At 37.7% G+C, this 20,998-nt stretch overlaps 1 protein-coding gene across 5 annotated transcripts in view; it reads left to right on the top strand.

The window, feature by feature from the left end:
* Window positions 1–20,998, top strand: part of SBF2 (SET binding factor 2) — a 243,214-nt gene that overhangs the window by 154,889 nt on the left and 67,327 nt on the right. For all 5 annotated transcript variants that reach the window (XM_074918678.1, XM_074918681.1, XM_074918679.1 and 2 more), the window contains exon 17: window positions 19,011–19,079. In XM_074918678.1, coding sequence (XP_074774779.1) covers window positions 19,011–19,079 — 69 coding nt within the window. The remainder of the gene's footprint in view (window positions 1–19,010; window positions 19,080–20,998) is intronic.

Here is a 20,998-nt window from a genome sequence, read left to right as displayed (position 1 = left end):
ACATTTCAGAAAAGACTACTTAACTTTTGCAACTAAAAAGCCTATTTTTACCAGAGAAATACTTCTTCTATGTAATTACATTTCCAGCTACACAGTGTATTTTTAATACTTGTTAAGAAATAATGGCAAAACCCGTCTCAAGGCTCAATTTGCATACTTCCCCATTAATTTATTACAAACATGATGTCCAGATTTTCAGCTGTCTGTCTGATTTTACTCTGGCAGCAGCAAGTGAACTCTATTTTGAAATATAGTAGCACTTAATTTGATAAGATGTTACTCAAGGCAAAAAGAGGCCTAAAGATGGTTACTTCTCCCACAGTGTAGATGGAGAATACTTGATAATCAGAAACAATTTTTATGTTAAAGAGACATTCTAAACAATTTGCATAAAATACTTAACAGTAGCAATAAGGCTTCCTAAAAATTATTTTTCTGGGGAAAGATTCTCTTCACATAATGCACGGCTATGAACTAGATTCCTTTGGTACTTGGAACAGATAAAACTCTTTGTTTAAAAAGAACAGCTCCAAAGCTACAATGTGGCAATATAACATTGCCTCTCTCAGGTGTTGGTCAGTGATATTGCCCAACTGCATATTAACACTTTTCTTTGGCAAACATGGGTCAAACTGGAAAACACATGTGCCCCAGATATCTGGAGTACTTAGTGTGGTTAGAGTGAGAATAAGATGCCTAAAACTGCTAAATACATAAATCCTTTCAAAATCCTGGTCTTTATATGTAGGAGAAGGATGAGATCTTCTACTGATGTGATTTAATTTGGCAGCCCATAAAGTCATCAGTGCTGCTTTAGGACGTCGCTGGCTCCAGCGTCACGTCTGCATGAATACACTTGTGTTGTACCGCTGTAACTGAGGAAACTTCTGCTGTAGTAGCCAAATTATACATCGTTTTAGTGCTTTAGATAATTTCTAATAGACCGTTAGGGCTTTCTGTCGTGGCAGCAAGCAGATGTTGATCTTTCAAATAGAATATACTGAGCATTCTAAAAGTATACTTATACTATATTTATACTATACTATACTTGCACTATACAGGATGAAAAACAACTATAGGAAGTCTTAGTGGCAACCAGGGCAAAATTAAAAATTTAACCTGTATTAGGTTACAGCAAAGGTACATCTGGGCCAACATCTGTTCTCCAACAATGGCCAAAAGCAGCTGAAATACAGTATTGATTAATTTTGCCTGTAGAGTTTCACTTGTGACTCTTCTGTATAGGTTTGGTGTAATTAGGGCCTCTTTCTAGCACTTACTATACAGTCTGTTGTGAAAGAAACTTTAATATGCAAAATTAAAACCAATGACATTCTATAAATATTAAATTTATTTTTCTTACACAAATAACTTTTGTATTATATTCTGCCACCAGATAAAGTTTAAAAATTGTCAGCCAGTATTCAGAATTTAGAGGTTTGTGAATACTGTCCAATAACAAGAAAGATTTTATTACTCCTGAGAGAAAATCAGCCGTGTGTGTGTGTCATATGATTCAAATTCTTGGCAACATAAAGGTTAAATGAACTAGCATTTCTCATATTTTATGTTGAAAACTAAGTTGCTAAACATCTTTATTTTGGAGGGTTATGGTAGGTTTTTCTCCTTTCAGGTTTCTATTTCATGGCCTGTGTTTTGTTAATCAGTTTGACTTGCATTCCTGGAAGTAGAGACTCTCAGAAGTAATGTTTGAACAGCAGTAGTATTTGAAAACATTTTAATGTATTTTAAAAAAATAGTAAATATATCATGAAGTGAAATCATGGAGTTTTAACAGGGCCACGCTTAATTCTATTAATTTATGAGTTATTGCCAGTTTGATCTTTCTCATCCTGTTAGACATAGTCCTGGTATTATTTAAGTGAAAGAAAGGAGGTTCCAGTGTTTAAAGCTTGGACTTGAAACTTCCAGGTGTAATTCCATATTGAGCTCCAGATTTGGTTTCTTTGTCATAGTAAGCACATATAGTTTCTCTGGTCCATGACTTATTACCCAAAAAGTAGAAAGAACAGTTTTTCCATCCTGCTGACTTTTCAGGGGTCCACATATAATGTTCTGGACTTAATAAAAGAAGCTGCTGTTTCTGAATCTTTCTGATGGTGTCTTTTTCCCAAGAGACTGCAAGATACTAGAATATCATTGGACATGCCTGAACTGATGGTGCTCACATAATTTCTCTAGGAAGAAATGTGGAAGTACACTGTTAAAGATTGTAGTGCTGATCTGATTTTATTTTTCCTTTCTTTGCCATGAGGAACGTACTGTTATATATACTCATCCCATCTCACTGGGCAACCACACAGACCAGGCAAAATCCATTGGCAGGCATCTTTTTACAAAATCCAGAAAATAGTTTCTTTCTTTGTTGGATTGCCCATGTATGTGTGTATTCATGCAGTAGGTATGTGCATGCTGCTGTCACTCGGTATTGCAGACCTTTTGGCTTTATTACTGCTGCTTGGAAGAGCAGCCCACAGTAGTCTACTCTGCAGGTATCAAGGGGATGACCACCTTGACATAGCAGGCATTCTTTGCTGGGCCAGGACTCTCCCTGTGGGGGTGGCAGTGTCCAAGTAATTCCTTTTTGCATCACTTAGGGAGATTTTTGTGCAGTGGTCTCCACAGAGAGGTGTCTGGCTGGTTCTGCATGTGTGTCCAGGCACCGAGGTGGTTGTCTCAAGCTGTGTTAAACTGCCTCTGTGGTTTTAGTGAGGAATTTCTTTGATGACCAGGCAGCAGAAAACCATGGCTGCTTTTCCTGCTGGCACTGTGCCTGCAGGGGTGTTCAGGAATGAGCTCGTGTGTGGCTGGGCACTTCCTAAATGGCTGTTTCCCTGCAGACTTCAGAGACCCTGCTTTTGGTAACCTGAAAGTGATTGTGACTTCTGCTTGGACCTACCCTCCATATCTATTCGGCGAGACTGTTACTTAAAGAAAGGAAAGGAGAAGGTTTAGCAGTCATTGAGAGTCCCATGACATGCTGTCCATACCTACATCTGCCTTTAGCCTCCCACCCTCTCAGCTTCTCACCAAAACATGATGTATTCACACACTTTAATTTCGCCTCTGTGTATACACGTATGCATGTGCATATGCAAGTCACAAGGGTGATGCAGATATCTGTCTGCTATATAGAGAAATATATATACACGTATGCACATACAAACTCGCTACTCATGCTGAAGTTACAGTAATCCCCAAATCCCGCTGTGGTCAGAGCAGCCTGTGCAGTGTGAATGAATGTGCCTCTTGAACATAGGACTGGAGGGCTCTGCTTGCAGGGAGTCTCCCGGTTTGTTCCAGGTCTCATGCTGCTGCCATGAAGAGAGATCAGAATTGCCAGAGCAAAAATGTGATAGTGTCCTCCTTTCTGTTGATATAACTTGCCATAGAGCCAGCTGGTTTCTAGACTGCAGGGTGTGGGGCTATTGATTATGCCTTTGTCTATGCAGTTATCAGAGCAGGATTCAGCCTTGTTTTAAGGGTGTCTGCTTAACATCTTACTGCAAATATCAAATGATGCTGAGGTATTGGTTTTACTGCAAGAAGCAGCAGAAATACCCGTAAGCGGCCAGGCCTCCGGCTCCTCTGGTGGTTGCAGCTCTGGGGCTCACCGTGGGGTTTCAGCTGCAGCTGTGACCAGCCCGGGGAGCCCCGCACCCCCCTGCTGCCCACAGCCTCAGTCACCCCCCCACAGGGGGACTGCACAGGCCCCTGAAGCAAAACTGCAGCAACAAAAATAGGTATGTTGAGAGCTGTGATGATCTTGAGGAGTTTTTAGTATATTTTAGCAGATTTTATGTGGAATTTACATAGCAATGCAGGCATTTTAGAAAAAAATACAGGGTATAGTATCCGCTGGTCTGTGTCTGGGTTGCACTGGTTTCAGTCGGGTCGTATCTGCCTTACAGGTAGATAAATAAAAACCCGATGGCCTTCTGGACATAATCATAAGCACTAGAGCATCAGACACCGAATGAGGGTGCCACACCAATAGCCCCCTGGTAGGGGTAAGGAGAGTGGTACGAGCCCACCCATCCCGGAGGGGTTTCTGGGGTGTTCACCAGCTAGAGTACTTGGCTCTTACTGGACCTTTTCTGTCGTTGGCCTTTGTTCCACCCTCCAGTGGTTGCTGTTAATGCAGAGCATGCTCATGTCTGACTGCTCACACACAGGTGTCTGACTGAAACATGTGGCTGCTTGGAGCCTTGACGTGGTAGGCTCTGACTGCTCTGAAGTGTTCATTACTGTTAATTGTGGCCTTGTGGTTGCCAAGTGTTCCTAATAACACTGTGTTCTAAATATTTTTGGTTGTCTTGATGAAAAGCAGACGTGCTTGTAAGCTACTCACTGCCGTAAATAAAACAAGTCTGGTTTAGGAGTTGTGGTATACTGCTGTGTAGTTGCTCTCTATCCTGCCTGTGAAAGGTGGACTGATGAAAAATAGTAATTAAAAAAAAATGGGGGGGGGGGGGGGGGGGGGGGTGGCAGGGGGGAAGCAACGTTGGCAAGCATTTCGCTAATAGAATAAGTTATGTGAAGTCGGTGATTTCTGTTTTTACAAGTTTTATATCTAATGCAAATATGGAAGTAACACATGGAATTTTGTTTTTATTTTAAATTTTATGTGTAATGTGTATCTTCAGTGCAGATACATAATTCCAATACGGATTTGTGTAAAGCACTGTTAGGTATGTGTACACGCATTTAATCTGTATTAAGTGTTGTTTTATGTATTACAATAAGTAACAAAATATTATACAGTGAACATACCTCTGCAGCCACTCATGTGCACGTGTGCCTTTAGCCTTAGTGCAGTCTTTTATTACTAAAATGAAGGGGAAGAGTTTCCCTGTCTAACATAGTCTCACTCTGGTCTTCCCCCTCCTGTGCTTCACCCTCCAAATAACTATTAATCCGAGGTGTAGTAAAGCAGCTGAAGAGGAATGCTCCTCTGCCCTGCGAGCAAGCTGTGTGCCCCCTTGGTCATTGACGGTGCTTAATTTACCAGAAGAAACAGGCCATGTAGAAGACTGGTTTGTTGTTTCTGTAAGGAATTTTATGAAGTTAAAGGTTCTGTTTTGCAGCAATTTGCATAGAAGATGCCAAAGGGTGGCTGCAAGATCAGCATCTTTTATTTACTTTTCACATGCAGTCATTTCTAAAGCAGTAGGAACATTGAAATATGTTGAAAGTCTTCTAATAATTTGCTTGCTATAATGTTTGTATAACCTTTGGTTTAAGCAATTGAAATCTTGGCAGCTTGTATTCAAAAATTGAAGTGTGATGTTGAGATAAATACTGTAAAACACGCACCAGTTCTGGGTTTTGTCAATATTTTGTGTAAACTTTGAAAAATATATTAATATGACAAAAAATAGTGAACATATGTGGCATTTTAGAATTATTTTTAAGGAAAAAAATGTCCGAATCGATTTCTTTACAGTAACGGACCTACCTCTACTGTTACATAAACAAAAAGTGCGAAGTTATAGGGGAAAAAAAACCCGAACCCAAAGGTGTAAACAGAAGAATGTTTGACAACCTACATATGCTGTAAAAAATCCTGGCAGCTGTTGACATTCATTTTCAATATTACAGCCCAGATTTATGACTTAAATGAATTGCTTTTTAGGATGCATGGGAAAATGCCATGTAAATATGCTGTGGTGAAGATGACTTGTAGTAACTCCCTCCTCCATACGGAGTTCGGGTGGGCAGGCTTTGGTATCTAGTGATCCAACAACATATTTAAAAATCACCTAAGGTCTATAGATAAAGCAGACAAAAAGCCAAATCCCACCAAGCACCTTCCCCGCCTCTCCCCCCAATTCTTCAACTCTAAAGTCCAAAACTCGTCTTGGGAGCTAGGAATTAAAATTTGGATTGCATGTTTAGCAGTCTAAAGTATTTGTGAGCATACAAATGGAATTAGTTTTCTGTCTAGATTATTTGACTTCTGAGGACAAAAGCAACTTATTTTGATTAAGTCAAGTCCTCTGGTCAGTTGAACACCTTGTAAAACCTTTGCTTTTGATTTTAATAGATTAAATATCACTTTAGAGACTACGTATCCTCTGTTATACCTAAATAAGTTGCATACAATTGTCATATAATATTATCTATCCCTTTCAGGTGGATGGAATGAAATACCTTACTAGGTCATCTGTTACTCTAACTGTAGTAATAATAATACACTTAAAATCAACCTGGATTATGAGGATGTCGTGATTTTCAGCACTGCTTCTTTAGAAACTTCATCTTTTTCCTTATCTCAATTATAATATTCTGTCTACCTCTGAACCATAGGCATCTGACTTTTATGTATTATACGTACCTTCAACAGTACCGATTATTTTAATTCTCAACAAGCTTTCATTTTTCTTCACTTTTAATACCTTAATGGAATTGCTAGTATTTTATAAATTTTCTTATACTTTCAAGCCTCACAAAATTTTCTCCTGTAAATATTATGCATACTCTGATTTTTTGACTTGTGTAAGAACATTAGCATTAGTACAGTCTAGATTCACAGATAGCACAAAATGGGATGCTACTACCCACAATATGTTGCTTGATCAGTGTCTTACCTATGTGTCAGCAGAAGCTGAGGTTCACACTCTTAAACCAAGTAAAGTCTTCACTGAATAATTTTTTTTGGTATTAGAACAGAAGCAAAACAAGTTGCTGTTTTGGGCATTTTTCCTTCATAAGAAGAGAAAAAGATATTAATGAAATAGCCAGTTTAGCCAGTGGACTAAAACGGCCTCTAATTTATTGTTTTCGGGCCAAACTAAAGATTCTAGACTATTGATTTCATTGGAATTTAGCCTGTTATATTTATGAAGTAAAAAGGTAGAATTGCTTTTGTGAAAAAAAAATGTAAAGGAAAATATTTATTTGAATGGACTATTTTGGAGCCTTGCCTTTGTCATTTGGGAATAGCTGAAATACTAACCATATGTGGTTCTGTTTAAAAGCCACAGGCCACAGCTACAGTTATGTTAACACAATTTGTTACTCAGCCTCTGAATCGCATGTGTAAGAACGTCAGAGACTTTGATTCTGACTTGATTATGATAGATGGCAGTTATCTTCCCAATCCCCTATCCATTTAGCCTTCACCCCTGCAGAGCTAGTTTTCCTGTGAAGAAAACTTGACTGGTGGTAGGCTTGGGGTTTTTGGGTTATGTTTCACAACCTCTCAGGCATAGTCAGTAGACCAGCAGTGTTGCATGGATCAAAACATTAAAAACCACAACTACAGAGAAAATCCAAACCAGGATGCTGAGAGGCATCATGAGAATCACTTCTTTGATTATCCATATATCAGCTAAACAAGGGACTCCGACTGCCACATGAACTTTACACGTGCTCATTGCCAAGAACTGCTTCAGGATAATTTGGTGTAAAAGTACCATGTAACAAAGGTTTGAATTCCATCAGTCCTGCCTAATTTCTAATTTGAAATTGAAGATACCACCTGCATGCGAAAACAGTAGACATCAGAACTGATTAACTTAAAATCAATCCAGCAAACCATAATTAACTATTCCAAACCATAATTATCTATTCATAAAAGCACGAGTCATGGAAAGGTGAAAGATCCTACCTGAAGTCTGCTCAGAGTGCCACTGGTGGTGTTCATTCCTGGCTTCAAATCTGGGGGTATTCTGTGTTAAAAGTAAGAACAGTTGTACCTTAATACACGATCATTCCAATTATCTTTTTTATACGTACATTCACTTTCTTCAGTAGTCTACTTGAAATTCATCTCATCTGAGATCACCTAGGAGTAATCAAAACTGTGGGGATAGTTCCTGATTCTTGGATACATTTTTCCATAATTGCACTTTAAAGATGGTTTCTGCAGCCAGAAATTTTCTGAATATTCCACAACCATTACTGAGGTTAGATGTTGTCCATGCGGGTTTTATTGATCTCCATAAATACTGTTGTTGAAGAAGGGGATTAGGATTTGTTGGGGGGGGGGGGGAAATTACTTTTTTCCCAAGTCAGCTTGAACCAAATATTGTTTAACAAATTTTACCTAAGTCAACATATTTTCTTGGTACACATCGTTTCTATGACAGTTTGAAATGTCTTTGTTTCAGTTATTGATAGTACATGCTCTTGGGAACTTGCAGAGAAACGAGTAAAAATGCTTGCTAAGAGAGAGTGGGGGTATTACAGGCAATATCCTGTGTTGTCCAGAAATTAGTATTGGTCTTCAGAATTCTGTCCTGTACACGTTTGGTAATTTGCTACTGCATTCTCAGGAATGGGTGTCTTGATGTTTTTTAGGTTGCAAAAACCATTGTTAATGCCTAAACTTTTCACTTTTTATTTTCAATAGTCACTCTCTTTTTTTCAGCCATTGCAATCTGGCACATCCTTCTGAAAGCTCCAACTATTAATTGTGTGGAAGGAGCATCAAAGTATTATAGTTGGGACTTAACCACTAATATTTCACGGTACTCGGAGTGGCCTTTTATCAACCTTTTCATTGCTATTTACTGCGCTGCCATGGCAGAACTCCCCTTTCTGCATTTTTCCCTATAATTTCAAGAAGATAAGAACAAAACAGAAAGGTGTTTGGAATAAAACTCTCAGGAAGAAAGATCAGATAGCCTAGGAGAATGTCTGAAGCCCCCAGCATAAGACAGACATGGACCTGCTCGAGGGGGTCCAGAGGAGGCCATGAAGATGCTCAGGGGACTGGAGCACCCCCCTGTGAGGACAGGCTGAGGGAGTTGGGGGGCTCAGCTGGAGAAGGCTCCGGGGAGACTTACACTGGCCTGCCAGGACTGAAAGGGGCTACAGGAAAGCTGGGGGGGGACTCTGTATCAGGGAGTGTAGGGATAGGATGAGGTGTAATAGTTGTAAACTGACAGAGGGCAGATTTAGATTAGACATAAAGAAGAAATTGTTCCCTGTGAGGGGGGTGAGGCCCTGGCACAGGCTGCCCAGAGCAGCTGTGGCTGCCCCCTCCCTGGAAGGGTTCAAGGCCAGGTTGGACGGGGCTTTGGGCAACCTGGGCTGGTGGAAGGTGGCCCTGCCGTGGCAGGGGGGTTAGAGCTAGATGATGTTTAAGGTCCCTTCCAACCCAAACCATTCTGTGATTGTATGATCTGTCGGGGTTTTTAAATGGATTAACTGCCAAGCCAAAAGCTGGAAAAGAAGGCTTTCCTTCTTCCTTGATCACTCAGATTTGATGTTAATCAACATGCTGCCTAATCATGTATGACATCTGTCCTTCAATTTCTCAAATTTGCTTTAGGTATTCTTTTTGATTAACCTTTTATCCTTTAAAAGACTTTATCAGCCAGAGTTATGAAGCCTTAAATTTGCTGGGAGTTTATTCTCAAAAAAAATGGGATATTCTGGTAATGGCTTTAGTAGCATGATTTTTTCATGATGTGGAATGAGCCTGTTCTGATGTTGTTACAAGGTTGATTTTTGGATTTAGCAACGTGTACAACAACTTGTATTAAAGTTATTGAAACTGTGACTACTCTTTGAAACATAAGAGAAAATTTACATTCCGGTCTGTTAAGGAACTGAGAGGTCTGGCAGCAGTATTGGCAACAAGGGATTTTAGGTTCCGTCAGATCCACCAACACAACTAATACAATGCATCATTTGTGCCTAAGCATGGAAAAGCCCTTGCTGGCTGAATTAAAGATTCACAACTTTATAATAAGAATTACCTCAAAGAAACCACAAAACCCCCCTTTGTCATCCTTGAAATTTTGCAGGCATTGCTGGTCATCCCAGAAATATCCTCTTCCAGCAGCTGACACTTGTTCCATGAATCCAGAAGTGGAGCTGCACCAACAAAGCTGATCCAAGAAAACTTCTTCCAGAAGCAGCTGGTCGTTGTCGTTTTTGTTGTCCTTTGGTGCAGCTGTACACAGACTAACTGGTCCTGCTGCCAAAACTGTAGCAAAGCTTCTCAGTACTATCTAGGTTGACGTAGAAAAACTGAAGTTGTCCGGCAACAGAATGTCAAATACATATTGAAAAGCGACTCCACTTTTGGCAGTTTGTGAAGAATGCATCTCCCAGAGGCCGCGTTACATCCACACAAACATGTACTTTGGTTCCCAGGGGCACCTGCCAAAACGATCGGATGCATTTGGTATATAGAAACATTCAAAAGAAACCACATTAAAATTGGCATAAGCTTCCTCTCCAATAATTTTTGTGTTTGCTGGTTGAGCACAGTGTTTCCCTTTATACACTTACTTATTCTGGGCTTCTTTCAGTTCTGCACTCTCCTGACAGTTTTTGTCTCTTGGATGAGATCCTTAAACTCTCTAATTGTTTTGTTCTTTTGCCCCTGCTATGAGTGTATGTCTTGGTGAGACTAATGTTTTTAACATTTTTTACTTGGTACAAGATATTCTTTCCCTCCTATCTCCCATCAGTCTTATGCGTTGTTTCCAATGTTTTTTACTCTTTACCTTGCTTATTTCTTTGAGAAACTTAATATCACTACTGTAAATTTGTTCACTTCTTCTGCCTGTTGCTATTCTTACAGTGCTTTTTTTTGACATCAAGGTACTTCATAATATTTCCATTTCCTCTTATGTTGAGTGCCTGTTCAATTCAACTGCAACATTATCTGTTTTACCGATTCCTTGAAGCTGTCTATACCGCGCAGAGTTTGCTGATGTCTGCAAACAGCAGCAAAACAAGGTAATTAATTTTGCACCTTTTTCCGAATTTTAGGGCACGGTCTTGGTTTGACATGTATAACACAGCACGTGGTTCCAGGTGCTTTACATTTGTAGCTTATGTTTCTGCATGGAGTTACTCTGCCCTTTGTGCAAAACTTTGCATTTGTCTTTGTTGAAGTTCAGGAGGTTCTTGTCAGTCTGTTTCTGACAGACTGTGATGCCATTCAGTAGCAGTTCTACCCTTCAGTGAATTTCCCACTACCCCACATTTGGCGTCATCCAGAAATTTGATGAAATGGATTTCATGCCATTTTCTAGGTTGTTAATTAAAACAGTAGATGGCATTTGCCAGTGTCAGCCCCTGAAAACATGACTCATAACCACCTGCCTGTTCAACGTGGAACCAGTGACCATTGTCTTTTGAGTCTGACAGTGCAATCAGTTTTGCACTCTTTCGTCTAGACCGTATCTCCCCAGTTTGTCTACAAGGATATCAAAGGAGCCCGTGTCAAAAGCCCTGTTAAAGCCAAGGTAAATGAGACGTGCTGCTCCCACCTCAGTGACAGAGCTTGTTATTTCATTGTAGAGCTTGATCCATTTTCCCTTGGCCAGACTGTGCTTTCTGATCTCAATTACTTTCTTGTTCTTCATGTGCCTGGAAATGTCTTCTATGAGAACTTGCTCCCTGCAGTCCAGTCTGTAGATGCCCTGAATCTGTTCCTTGCCTTCTTTGAGATGTCGCTCAAGTTTTATTTCTGTTTCCCCAGAAAAGCAGTTATTATTGACCAAGGTACTTATAAGAGACTGTCTCCCCAGGAGAAAACTTTGGCGTTTTTAGAAGTTCTCTTTTCAGAGATTATGTCAGTGATGAGGGTTTTTAGCATAAATAAAAAATTATTTTACTATCACATGCTATTCAGTGGAAATTGTCAGTGAACCCTATTTCCGAGATATGTTTCATCAGTCATTTTTTGTTCAATCTCTCCATAGTGAACTAGATCCAGAATCTTTTGGTAATTCATTTGAGCTGATCATCAACTCTTTGCATTTCAGAAGATAGATGTAAAATTCCACTTCTATGCAAATTATATTTTTCTAAAGTGAAAAATTGGTTTTTCAGTGACGTACTTTACCAACCCATAGAAATCTTTTTTTTTTAAAAAAAAAGCTTAATTCCTGTGAAGGTGTAAAAATTGTAGAGAATGTGCACTGATGATGTGATGTATTTTATTAAAAGTATATGAAATTAGAACATCGCATGAAACTTAGAAGAACAGTAAAATTACATTTTGTATTTTTGTGTGAAAGTTTGTGCCTTTGTTTGTAATTTAAGAGAAGAGATGCTGCTGCACACCAAATGTATACTAGAATGCATAAGAACGTGTGCTGTATACTTGTGAACTGATTCACTAATAGGTAACTGGACTATATTGAAATACTGCATCTATTTTATTCGTTCTAATATTTTAAGCATTTTTCTGTTGTTCCTTAACTCAATTAACCGGATCGTCTGTAAAGTAGTTTACAAAGTGTCCTATGTCTATGTTTTGGATCACTGCATAAGTGCTTTGGTCTACCAGAGCTTTAGGTGTACACTGTAGTGTATAGAGAGATTATGAATTAATTGCCCCTTTCCAACTGAGTAGTTAATGGATATTGATCACTGTTTTGTCATGAGTTGCAACGTATTCTGTCATTTGGATGTTGTTTGTCAAACACTTTTTACAAATTACTGTGCAGGACCTTGTATCACAGCTGGTGTAGTTTAAGGTTTGGACAGAGTCACTGTGAATGAAGCCCTGCTGTGAAATAAAAGTCAAAAGGCATCTTGGCATCCCAACCATTTCCTTGGGAGAAGATTACAGCCTGAGTATTTTGAACTTTATTGCCATGGGCCTCATGACAGTATTCAGAAACATGCATGGCATTTCTGTTAAAGAAACTCAGATGTGCTTAGATGCAAGGGATGGCATTCTTGCGTTTATCAGTATCTTGCAAAAAAAAGAAGTTAGATGTTTTTATGCTTTTGGGGTGCAGGAGAAATACAGTGAAGAATGTGTAGTTAATGCACATAGAAATTGAGGTTCCTGATTTCCTAAACATAATGTGTTACGAGAAGGAGGAAATGACTAATCTTAGCTCTAGATGGAAATGTATTCATTGAGAAGGAAGGGGTGGGGGGCAGGGGCAGGACTTGACAGCTCTTCTTTGAGTGAAATGTCGTTTCTTGTTTTGGCTTGCTGTGAGATCAGAAGTACCATGGAACTGCACAGAGAGAATGTGCTGCATTTTTTAACTTCTGAACACGCAGAGTAAAGTAAAAGGAAACTTAAAAATCATTTAATGTTACACGCATGTGTGATTCCATCTAAATTGCATCAATTGAATTCTGTTCCTTACACCCCTGTGTTTCAAGGACAAACCTATGAGAATTTAGGGCTAGATAAAGATAAATATGAAGCTCTTCAGGAAGTAAGATCCTTCTAAAACGGAGTTGGATCTCCTCCTACCTGGACTGGCAGGCCTACAGTATCTTGCATCCTGTTGCTGATGTAATAGGTTCCTTAATGAAATGGTCATTATGAAGGCTTCTAGTCAGGCAGAAAGACCACAAAGTCAAAAGAAATTGGTGACGATTCTTCTGGGTTGGGTGCAGTTCCTTTGTCTTCTACATTGGCACTCACAGAGCGGTGAGGAAAGCATTACAGCTGGCATAATTCAGAGTACAGGTGAGGTCTGTCTAATGTGGACTTTGTTGTTGAATTGCTGTTGTCAGGTAGTAACCAGGTAGCAATCTGAGAAGCCTGCTTCTGAAAAGTCCAAAGTGTGATTCTGGTCAATGTTAAACCTGGAAACAGTAGGTAATAAGAGTGTACATTTTTGGGTTTATTACCTGAGAATCACTGCAACAGTGTTTAAGTAGAGCAAAAATTAAATGCTTGTGTTAATGAGTAACACATAAATGTGCTAGGGTCATTTATGAAGGAAGAGGTTTTGTGAGTTAATAGTTTTGAAAGAGTGTGTATATGTATATAACCTTATCAAAATGAGAAGTTCTAAAAGTAATGAAAATTACATAAGGGAGTATCTTCCAAGTTTTGAGTGTGTTCTGCTGATAGATAAGTCCACAGGTAGTCAGCTGTATGGACCTCCCAGGTATGTCTGTCTTATCCCATTTTTCAAGTTTTTCAAGTCCCAGAAGAGTTGCATTTAACAGAATTGTAACTGTCTCAATAAGTTTAGATTTCACCTTTGGTGACAAGAAATAATAACAATTTTGATGCCATTATAAAGCAGAGCAGTGCCTAGCAGTGATGGTAACTTCCCGAGGCAAAACTGTATATGGATATTAGACAGATAACTGTACATGAATTTTCACTGAAAGAAACGATTTTGGTTATGATTTCAAGAAGATTCCAAATTTTCCTTGGAAGTCAATTATACACTGTTAGTAATAAGTAATATAAGTAATTAGTGTTGTATTGATATTTCTTCCAGCAAAATACGTACCTTTGACTGTTGTTCCAGATGATGGCTTTATCTGTGGAGTTAAAACTTGTAGTTTAAATACTTTAAAAAGTGACACTGGAAATTCCAAATAGGACTATGTTTTGTTTCACTTTTCTTTCAAGGTAGCATGTAATTGTATTAGATATAATCTCTTTGTGTAATTGTCAGTTTATTTACTTGGATTTTTAACTCTGCTGAGATTGAATATAAAGGACATTGGTCATGACATAGATTAACACAGAATATGTTTTCTTTGATAAAAACTAGCATTTTTAATAGTTCAATTGCAGTAATATTTATAGATGGGTACATAAACTTTATTCATCTTATCTAATGAAGATGAATGATTTTTCTAAAATCAGCTCATTAAAATTCACTTCTAGTTTTGAATTGCATTGCGGTCCTACATGGTGAATCCCTATTCCTTTTAACAAACTAAGCAGTTTTTCTAAACTGGACTGCTGAATTCTCTTACTATTTTAGTAAAAAAGAATAGTCTTGTGCATTAGGTTTGAGAGTTTATATTTCCAAAATATAAACTGCATCACTAATATAAATTCTGTGGTTTGGTAAAGCTCTGCCCATGTAATCCATCTGTAACAATAAGGATTAAATACTGGTGCCACTGAAATCATCTGTTGAATTTGGAGCCAGTATTTCACCTGTAATTTGTAGCCAACGCCCTGCACATAGTTTATGGTTACCTTACACGTGCTGACTTAACAGTTCTTCTCTTAGTGCTTTTAAAACACATATGACTAAAGTTTCTGGCATTTTTCTCTTGATTCGTTATGAGCTTAGTCCGGCATGGTGATGAATGCTCTTGGTCTTCATGAAAATGAACAGCATTCAGTACTCCTCGAGAGGGACAGTGCAGTGTCGAGGTTCCTTTAGCAGTACTTTTAACAGAGCACACATGCATTGTACTGCACTGCCAAAAAGTATGGATCGAGAGCTGCCACCTTTAGCTTTCTGCTCTGAATGTATTCACCGTAAGCAACATGATTTGCATGCAGTAGTCAGGCCTGCAGTCAATTCTGTTTATTTACAGTGCTGATAAATGTAAAGCAAAATTGTGTCCCAAGTTTTCAGCATACTCAGATTTTTGTAGATTATTAAAACTGCGGTGTCTGTTTGAAGAGCTTACTGCGCAAAGCAGAATGTGCTTTAACACAGGAAATGCACTGTACCACAATGCAATTAAAAGAAAGCTGCACTCCAAATGCTATCAGATACTTGATATGTCTCCCCTAGGTTTTTATCATGTGACTAAGAGAAAGCAGAAATCCCTAATATCGGTTGTTCTTTACTGCAGCCTGTTCAGGAAGGTGTGTAAGCTTGTGCTTAGCTGTCACTGTACTTCACTGACCTCAGCTTGCTCTCGTAGCCGGTGTGACATCAAAGGCTGCTTCAGGGCTTTGCTGGATCTGAGCCTGCACCTTCAATAGCAGGTCAAGGAGGAACCTTTACTTGTGGTGATTTTTCTTAGCTGTTCATCGCTAGGATCAGATTGTGGAGGGCATCTCGATTTAATGATAACATACAAGACCTTGTTTTCCAGACAGAAGTTCAGGTCAGTACTTGTTCTGAAGTAAGTAATGAAGAGAAGAGTTGCCTCTTCTCGGCAGTACCAGCAGCCTAAGGCACCTACCAGATTGCAGCAGCCATGGTGCCTCAGCACATACTAGCAGTCCCACGAACCCATCCAAGCGGTCCAAATCTGTATCTCCCCAGCTGTCAGTTCTGCAGTGAATGATGGTATCTAACCACCTGTATTTTCATGCATATTTAAACTGAATGGAGGATAAACGTAAATCACGTGTTATCAAAGTCAGTCGTGTAAGGAAAAACATTCTCATTTTATTATTCACTTGTCAATTCAGTATAACAAAACTATTTTAAATATACATGAATTCCTGTAACACTTCCAATGTGCTACAGAGTTCAGCAACTATCTGAATATAGGATCAGTATGGCCTGAATAATGAGCCAGGTCTCCCCTCGGTTCAGCACGGATTCAGAGCAGTATTCTGTACGTGGCATGGTGGAAGTTCGTATTTCACTGTCATAAGACATTGTTTTTAGGAAGCTAATTTGCCGAGTAGAATTCTTGTTCCCCAGATGTGTTTCAGCTTCATTTTGTTTAAATTAGGGGGAACAACTTTAATTATTTATGGTATTTGATTTGTCTATTTCTTTAGCAGTAGTATGAGGTATTTTTCACAATTGGCAAAGACATTATTATATATAAGGCAGCTGGATTGCTTTGTTTCGGGAGTGTAAATTAATTGCATACAATACATATATGACATTTCCAGTTCTTTGGTTTGCCTGTAAAATTGATAAGCTCACGTTTCTGTGCAACATCTTTGTTAGCTATGGCATTCTGTCTCGCAGCTACAAAGCAAATAAAGTTAATTTCGCTATTCTTAAAACATCAGTAATTTACTTTACTCCTACCTGAGATCATTTTACATTTCTTGTCATATGCTGGAGAAGAAAACATATACATAGATAATAGTTCCATACTGCAAGTCCAGGTGGTACTGCTGACATGGAATATGTGGAGAATTTCGTACTTGCAAGAAGGAATGGAAAAATAATCTACTGTGTTGTTTATGTGGTGATGACATATGCCTTTGAGACATATGTTAGCTCTTGGAATATTGAATGCTCTCTAGGTGAAGATACATCGCTCAGTTTTTATAAAGATATTTTTCTGTATATTTTGGGTAAAAGCCAAAATTCTTACAAATAATTTGAGCTAAGGGATTAAGTAGATAACTTGAAACAATGGGGATGAATCATTTTATACCTGGTTATAAATAGACATGTACAGAAATAAGAGATATATTTCTTTGGAAACTGTTGAGCATTCCTAAAGTTTGTAAAGTCTCATTTTAAATGGTAGGTTTTCCAATCAAATGAAAAAATACTAACAATATTTATCATGTCTTTGTATTAAACTAGAAATACATGTGCCAAATTCCAAATGGGGGTTAAGGATATGGATAACAATAGGAAATAATGCAGAAATTGAAAATGAAAAGCAGCTGAAGCTATGTCCTCTAGTCTATGTCCTTATGTCCTGACATCTTACATGCTAATTTGGGATTTTTATATACATGTCACAATACTGAAAGTCATGATTAAAACATATATTGAGTTTCTCAGTGTCCATTTTTCTTACTGTTTTCCTCTACCAGATTAGAATGAGTTACGAAGTGTGAGCACTTGCACACCTTTTGTTTTCCACGTGCAGTTAGCATACATGCGTTCATGCAAAGTTAGACATGTTAAAACCTTAAGTAACTCTGTGTAGAAATAGAGCTTCACAGCTATGAACTTGTACACCTTTTCAGAGTACATATGTAAGTAGTTTTCTACATGCTACTCTATTTAAGTGTGTATGGACGTTGGCATTCTGTTTAGGTGAGCTTGATTGAAGTAATAGAAGGTGAAGTATTTGTTACTGGAAAATCAGAAAGGATGAAGTGAACTTTTAAAGTAATGCAAAGCAAAATATTCTTGTGATGAGTTTTTTTGGTCTGTTTTAAACTTGGAGTCCATAATCACTCGGCAGCCATTTCAGAAAGAAGCATGAGATGAATACAAATAACATCCTAATGATCCTCAGCGTGGTTGTTCCTGTGATGCAGATTTTACATTCCTGCTATCACAGTTGGCTGGCTGATGCCGAGTTTTGGGCTAGTTGCTGTGTTTTTAGAGAACTCTGATACGAGATGAAGGCATAAATGTAACACTTGAAATAGTTCAATTTTGGAATTGGGTCAGATGTTATATAGAGTTAATGGAAGTGTGGCTTGAGTTGGAGGGTGCCCATTGTAAGAATGAATGTTAAAAACACTGAAATGAATTGTTCAAATGGAAATGTTGTTTTGGCATTCATCATCCAGGGGCACAGTGGTGATACGTTTGTCTAGTGGAACTATGCGCGTGATTGTGCTTTTGAGTGTTGGCTAAAAGAGCTGATGGAAAAAGAGCTAGTCACTTCAAAAAAAAGGTATCTCTTTTATCTGTTGTTGAGTATATTTTGTTCTGTGTTTTTTAAAAAAAGTCTTAAAAATTCAAGTAGCTTGTTTTTTAAATACTAAGTTACGTTCCAATTCTGGTTTCTTTTAAAAGGCTTCCGTAATAAAATCCCTATTTGCATCAGTGCAATTACTAGTTGAGTTAGTTTGCCAGGCCCTTTTTAGCCTAGAGAGACACAAATGACATACTTGACTGTTGAGTGAGGCATTCTGAGACTGTGGAGAGAATGGGTTTTGCTTTCTTTTAAAGTTAACCTTTTGTCAAACTGTTTATCGAGGCTGTAGAGATGATTATTTCATGTAAAATAAACGTCAGTTTCTTTGTGCAGACTTTTTGAAAACTCATTCTTTGCTTATCTCATCACTTCCATTTTAGCCAGATTTGGTGTTGACTCAAATGGAAGCAAGCTACCTTTTTATTGTTTCCTAAATGAGGATTACTTTCCTTTTTATACATAAGCTGTTGGCAAAATTATATTTCAGACATGGGAGTGAGAAAGCTGCTAATATATTCCTTAAATAGGAAGAATCCTAGCAATATCTATCTAGCAGAAATTGAGAGAAGATATGTATATGTACACACATTTGCACACACATAAATGCATTATTCTTACATGATATCAAGTGATTAAAAGTTACACGGTGTATAGGAAGGATATCAGAGGAACTTCATGTCAGAAATGAAATTATAACGCATAACATTGAAAGTGGCTTTCCTTATTTTCTCTTTATGTTTCTCTTAAAGGATTGTTCATCCTCAGAAGAATATAGCATTGCTGCAGCGTTGCTACCCCTGACAACTGCTTTTTATAGGGTAAGTTTTTATTGAAAACCACTCCTGTTTTGTATTTTTCTACACTACATACATTGTTAAAAAGAAGAAAGTGATTACAGGAGATATATGACAGGTAGGGAAGATTAATTCTGAAATTGATTGTTGTCAGTGGAAGTCTTTTAATAGGCTGTTGTGGACATTACTTCAGAATTACACTTACTGATGTTGGGTGATGATGATGATGATAAATTTAGCCAGAACTAAATTCAGGCTTATATGATGGGTTAGAGAATTATCACTGAATTATAAATAGTCACTAAAATAATAGAAAATAATGATTTCTGATGTTATTGTATGAAAACTGTTTATTAGAATACGTTTTCGTTAATTTGGCATGTTAAGCCTTGGCCAAAAAGTACATGTTAAGTTTTCAGCCTGTTAACTTTGGAGAATATTATGAATGTCTTGTTCTAACTCTACATTTGTTTTCCATTTCTTGTGCTTTTTTTTTCTTTTTCTTTTTTTTTTTTTTTGCATGGTGTTTGGTAGTGATAATATATGATAGTAAAGATGAAAATGTAAATAATGTAGTGTCCCAATACAGCTGCTTTTTCACCAGTTCTGGTTAGCTTAAGAGCCACTTTTTAGGATGTATGTATCTGAGAGGTAAGTTCAGAACGTGGACTTGCCTACAATATTAAATAATCTTTGTTTAATGTGAATATTGTTATACAACCCAGTTTGGGAAATAAGTGTGTAATCATTGATAATTGGTACGTCATGGTACTGCAAAATAGTACTTATTGTGACAGTTTAGCTAGACATTAATAGCGTAGTAAAAATTAAGGAAAGTATAACCTTCCATCCTTCGGATGGTCTATGAGGTGTTTATGAGTAGTCATAAATAAAATGCAAAGAGATTTCTATTTTAGCTGAATAGAAACTAGGGTTTCTGCAACAATAAGCTGAGAAATCAATTGGTCTGTACATTCTGATTGAACAATTTCTGATTGTTTTAAACTAGAAATAGATTCCATGCTGTAGTTTTCAGAATAAAAAATGTGGAACTTTATCAGTCATAGAACGCAGAAACATCTGCTGAAGACAAGAGCGATTTTGACAAAGTCATATGCTCAGGAAGTTTCTTGAAATCCCCTATTTAAGGCAGTGTTTTCTACATTTATAGAGCATAAAGTGGTAGATTTTTCTCTCTTCTAATAGTTTGAACTGTAAAAAAGTTTTATTTAGATGAGCTTTGTTTTAGAGCTGTACATAATACCCCAAGACTGCTCTCTGGAAAGAGTCTACAGGGTATTTTCATATTCTTATATAAACTAACCGAATGAGACATTGAATTTTTCAATCCCAGCAAATAAACTTTCTCCTATCTTTAATTGCAAGTTCATCTTTTTCTATTCCCTCTCTTTTGAATCCTAGAATAGCAGAATCATGAATTGTCATGTATTGCTGACACAAATACTTAATGTGGAGAAAGAGCTAATGAGCTGTAGAGAATTTCTATTTCCCTATTTTATTCTTGCTACTTCTTTAATACTATGTTATGAAGAAAGATTGACTTTAGTTTTGTTTTATTTTTGGATTTTTAATTTCTCTAATAAAAATGTCCAAGTGAGTCCACATAGCTCTTTACCTTGAGAGGTACAGAGAGTATTTTGGGGAGTTGTAGCAGTTTGGTGAGATTCCTCATTCGGTAAAGTTTGATCAAGTAGGGAAAAAAGTAAATGCAGTAAAAAAAATTGCTTTTTTCTGTGTGGAGTATCATAAGTGTTAAAATAAGCTTGAATAAGTTTTAATTTCACAATCAAGGAGAACAAAAAGCCGCATTGAATATAGAATATCTATAAGTAATTTCTTCTATACACTTGTATGTTTTCTAGGACTACCAAGATCTCACACCATTTGTCTCACAAAAAGAAACGTGTAAGAAGCATGATGAT

This window comes from Athene noctua, chromosome 14 (assembly GCF_965140245.1).
Source record: "Athene noctua chromosome 14, bAthNoc1.hap1.1, whole genome shotgun sequence".
Classification (NCBI taxonomy): Eukaryota; Metazoa; Chordata; class Aves; order Strigiformes; family Strigidae; genus Athene; species Athene noctua.
This window is presented reverse-complemented; position numbering and strand designations above follow the sequence as displayed.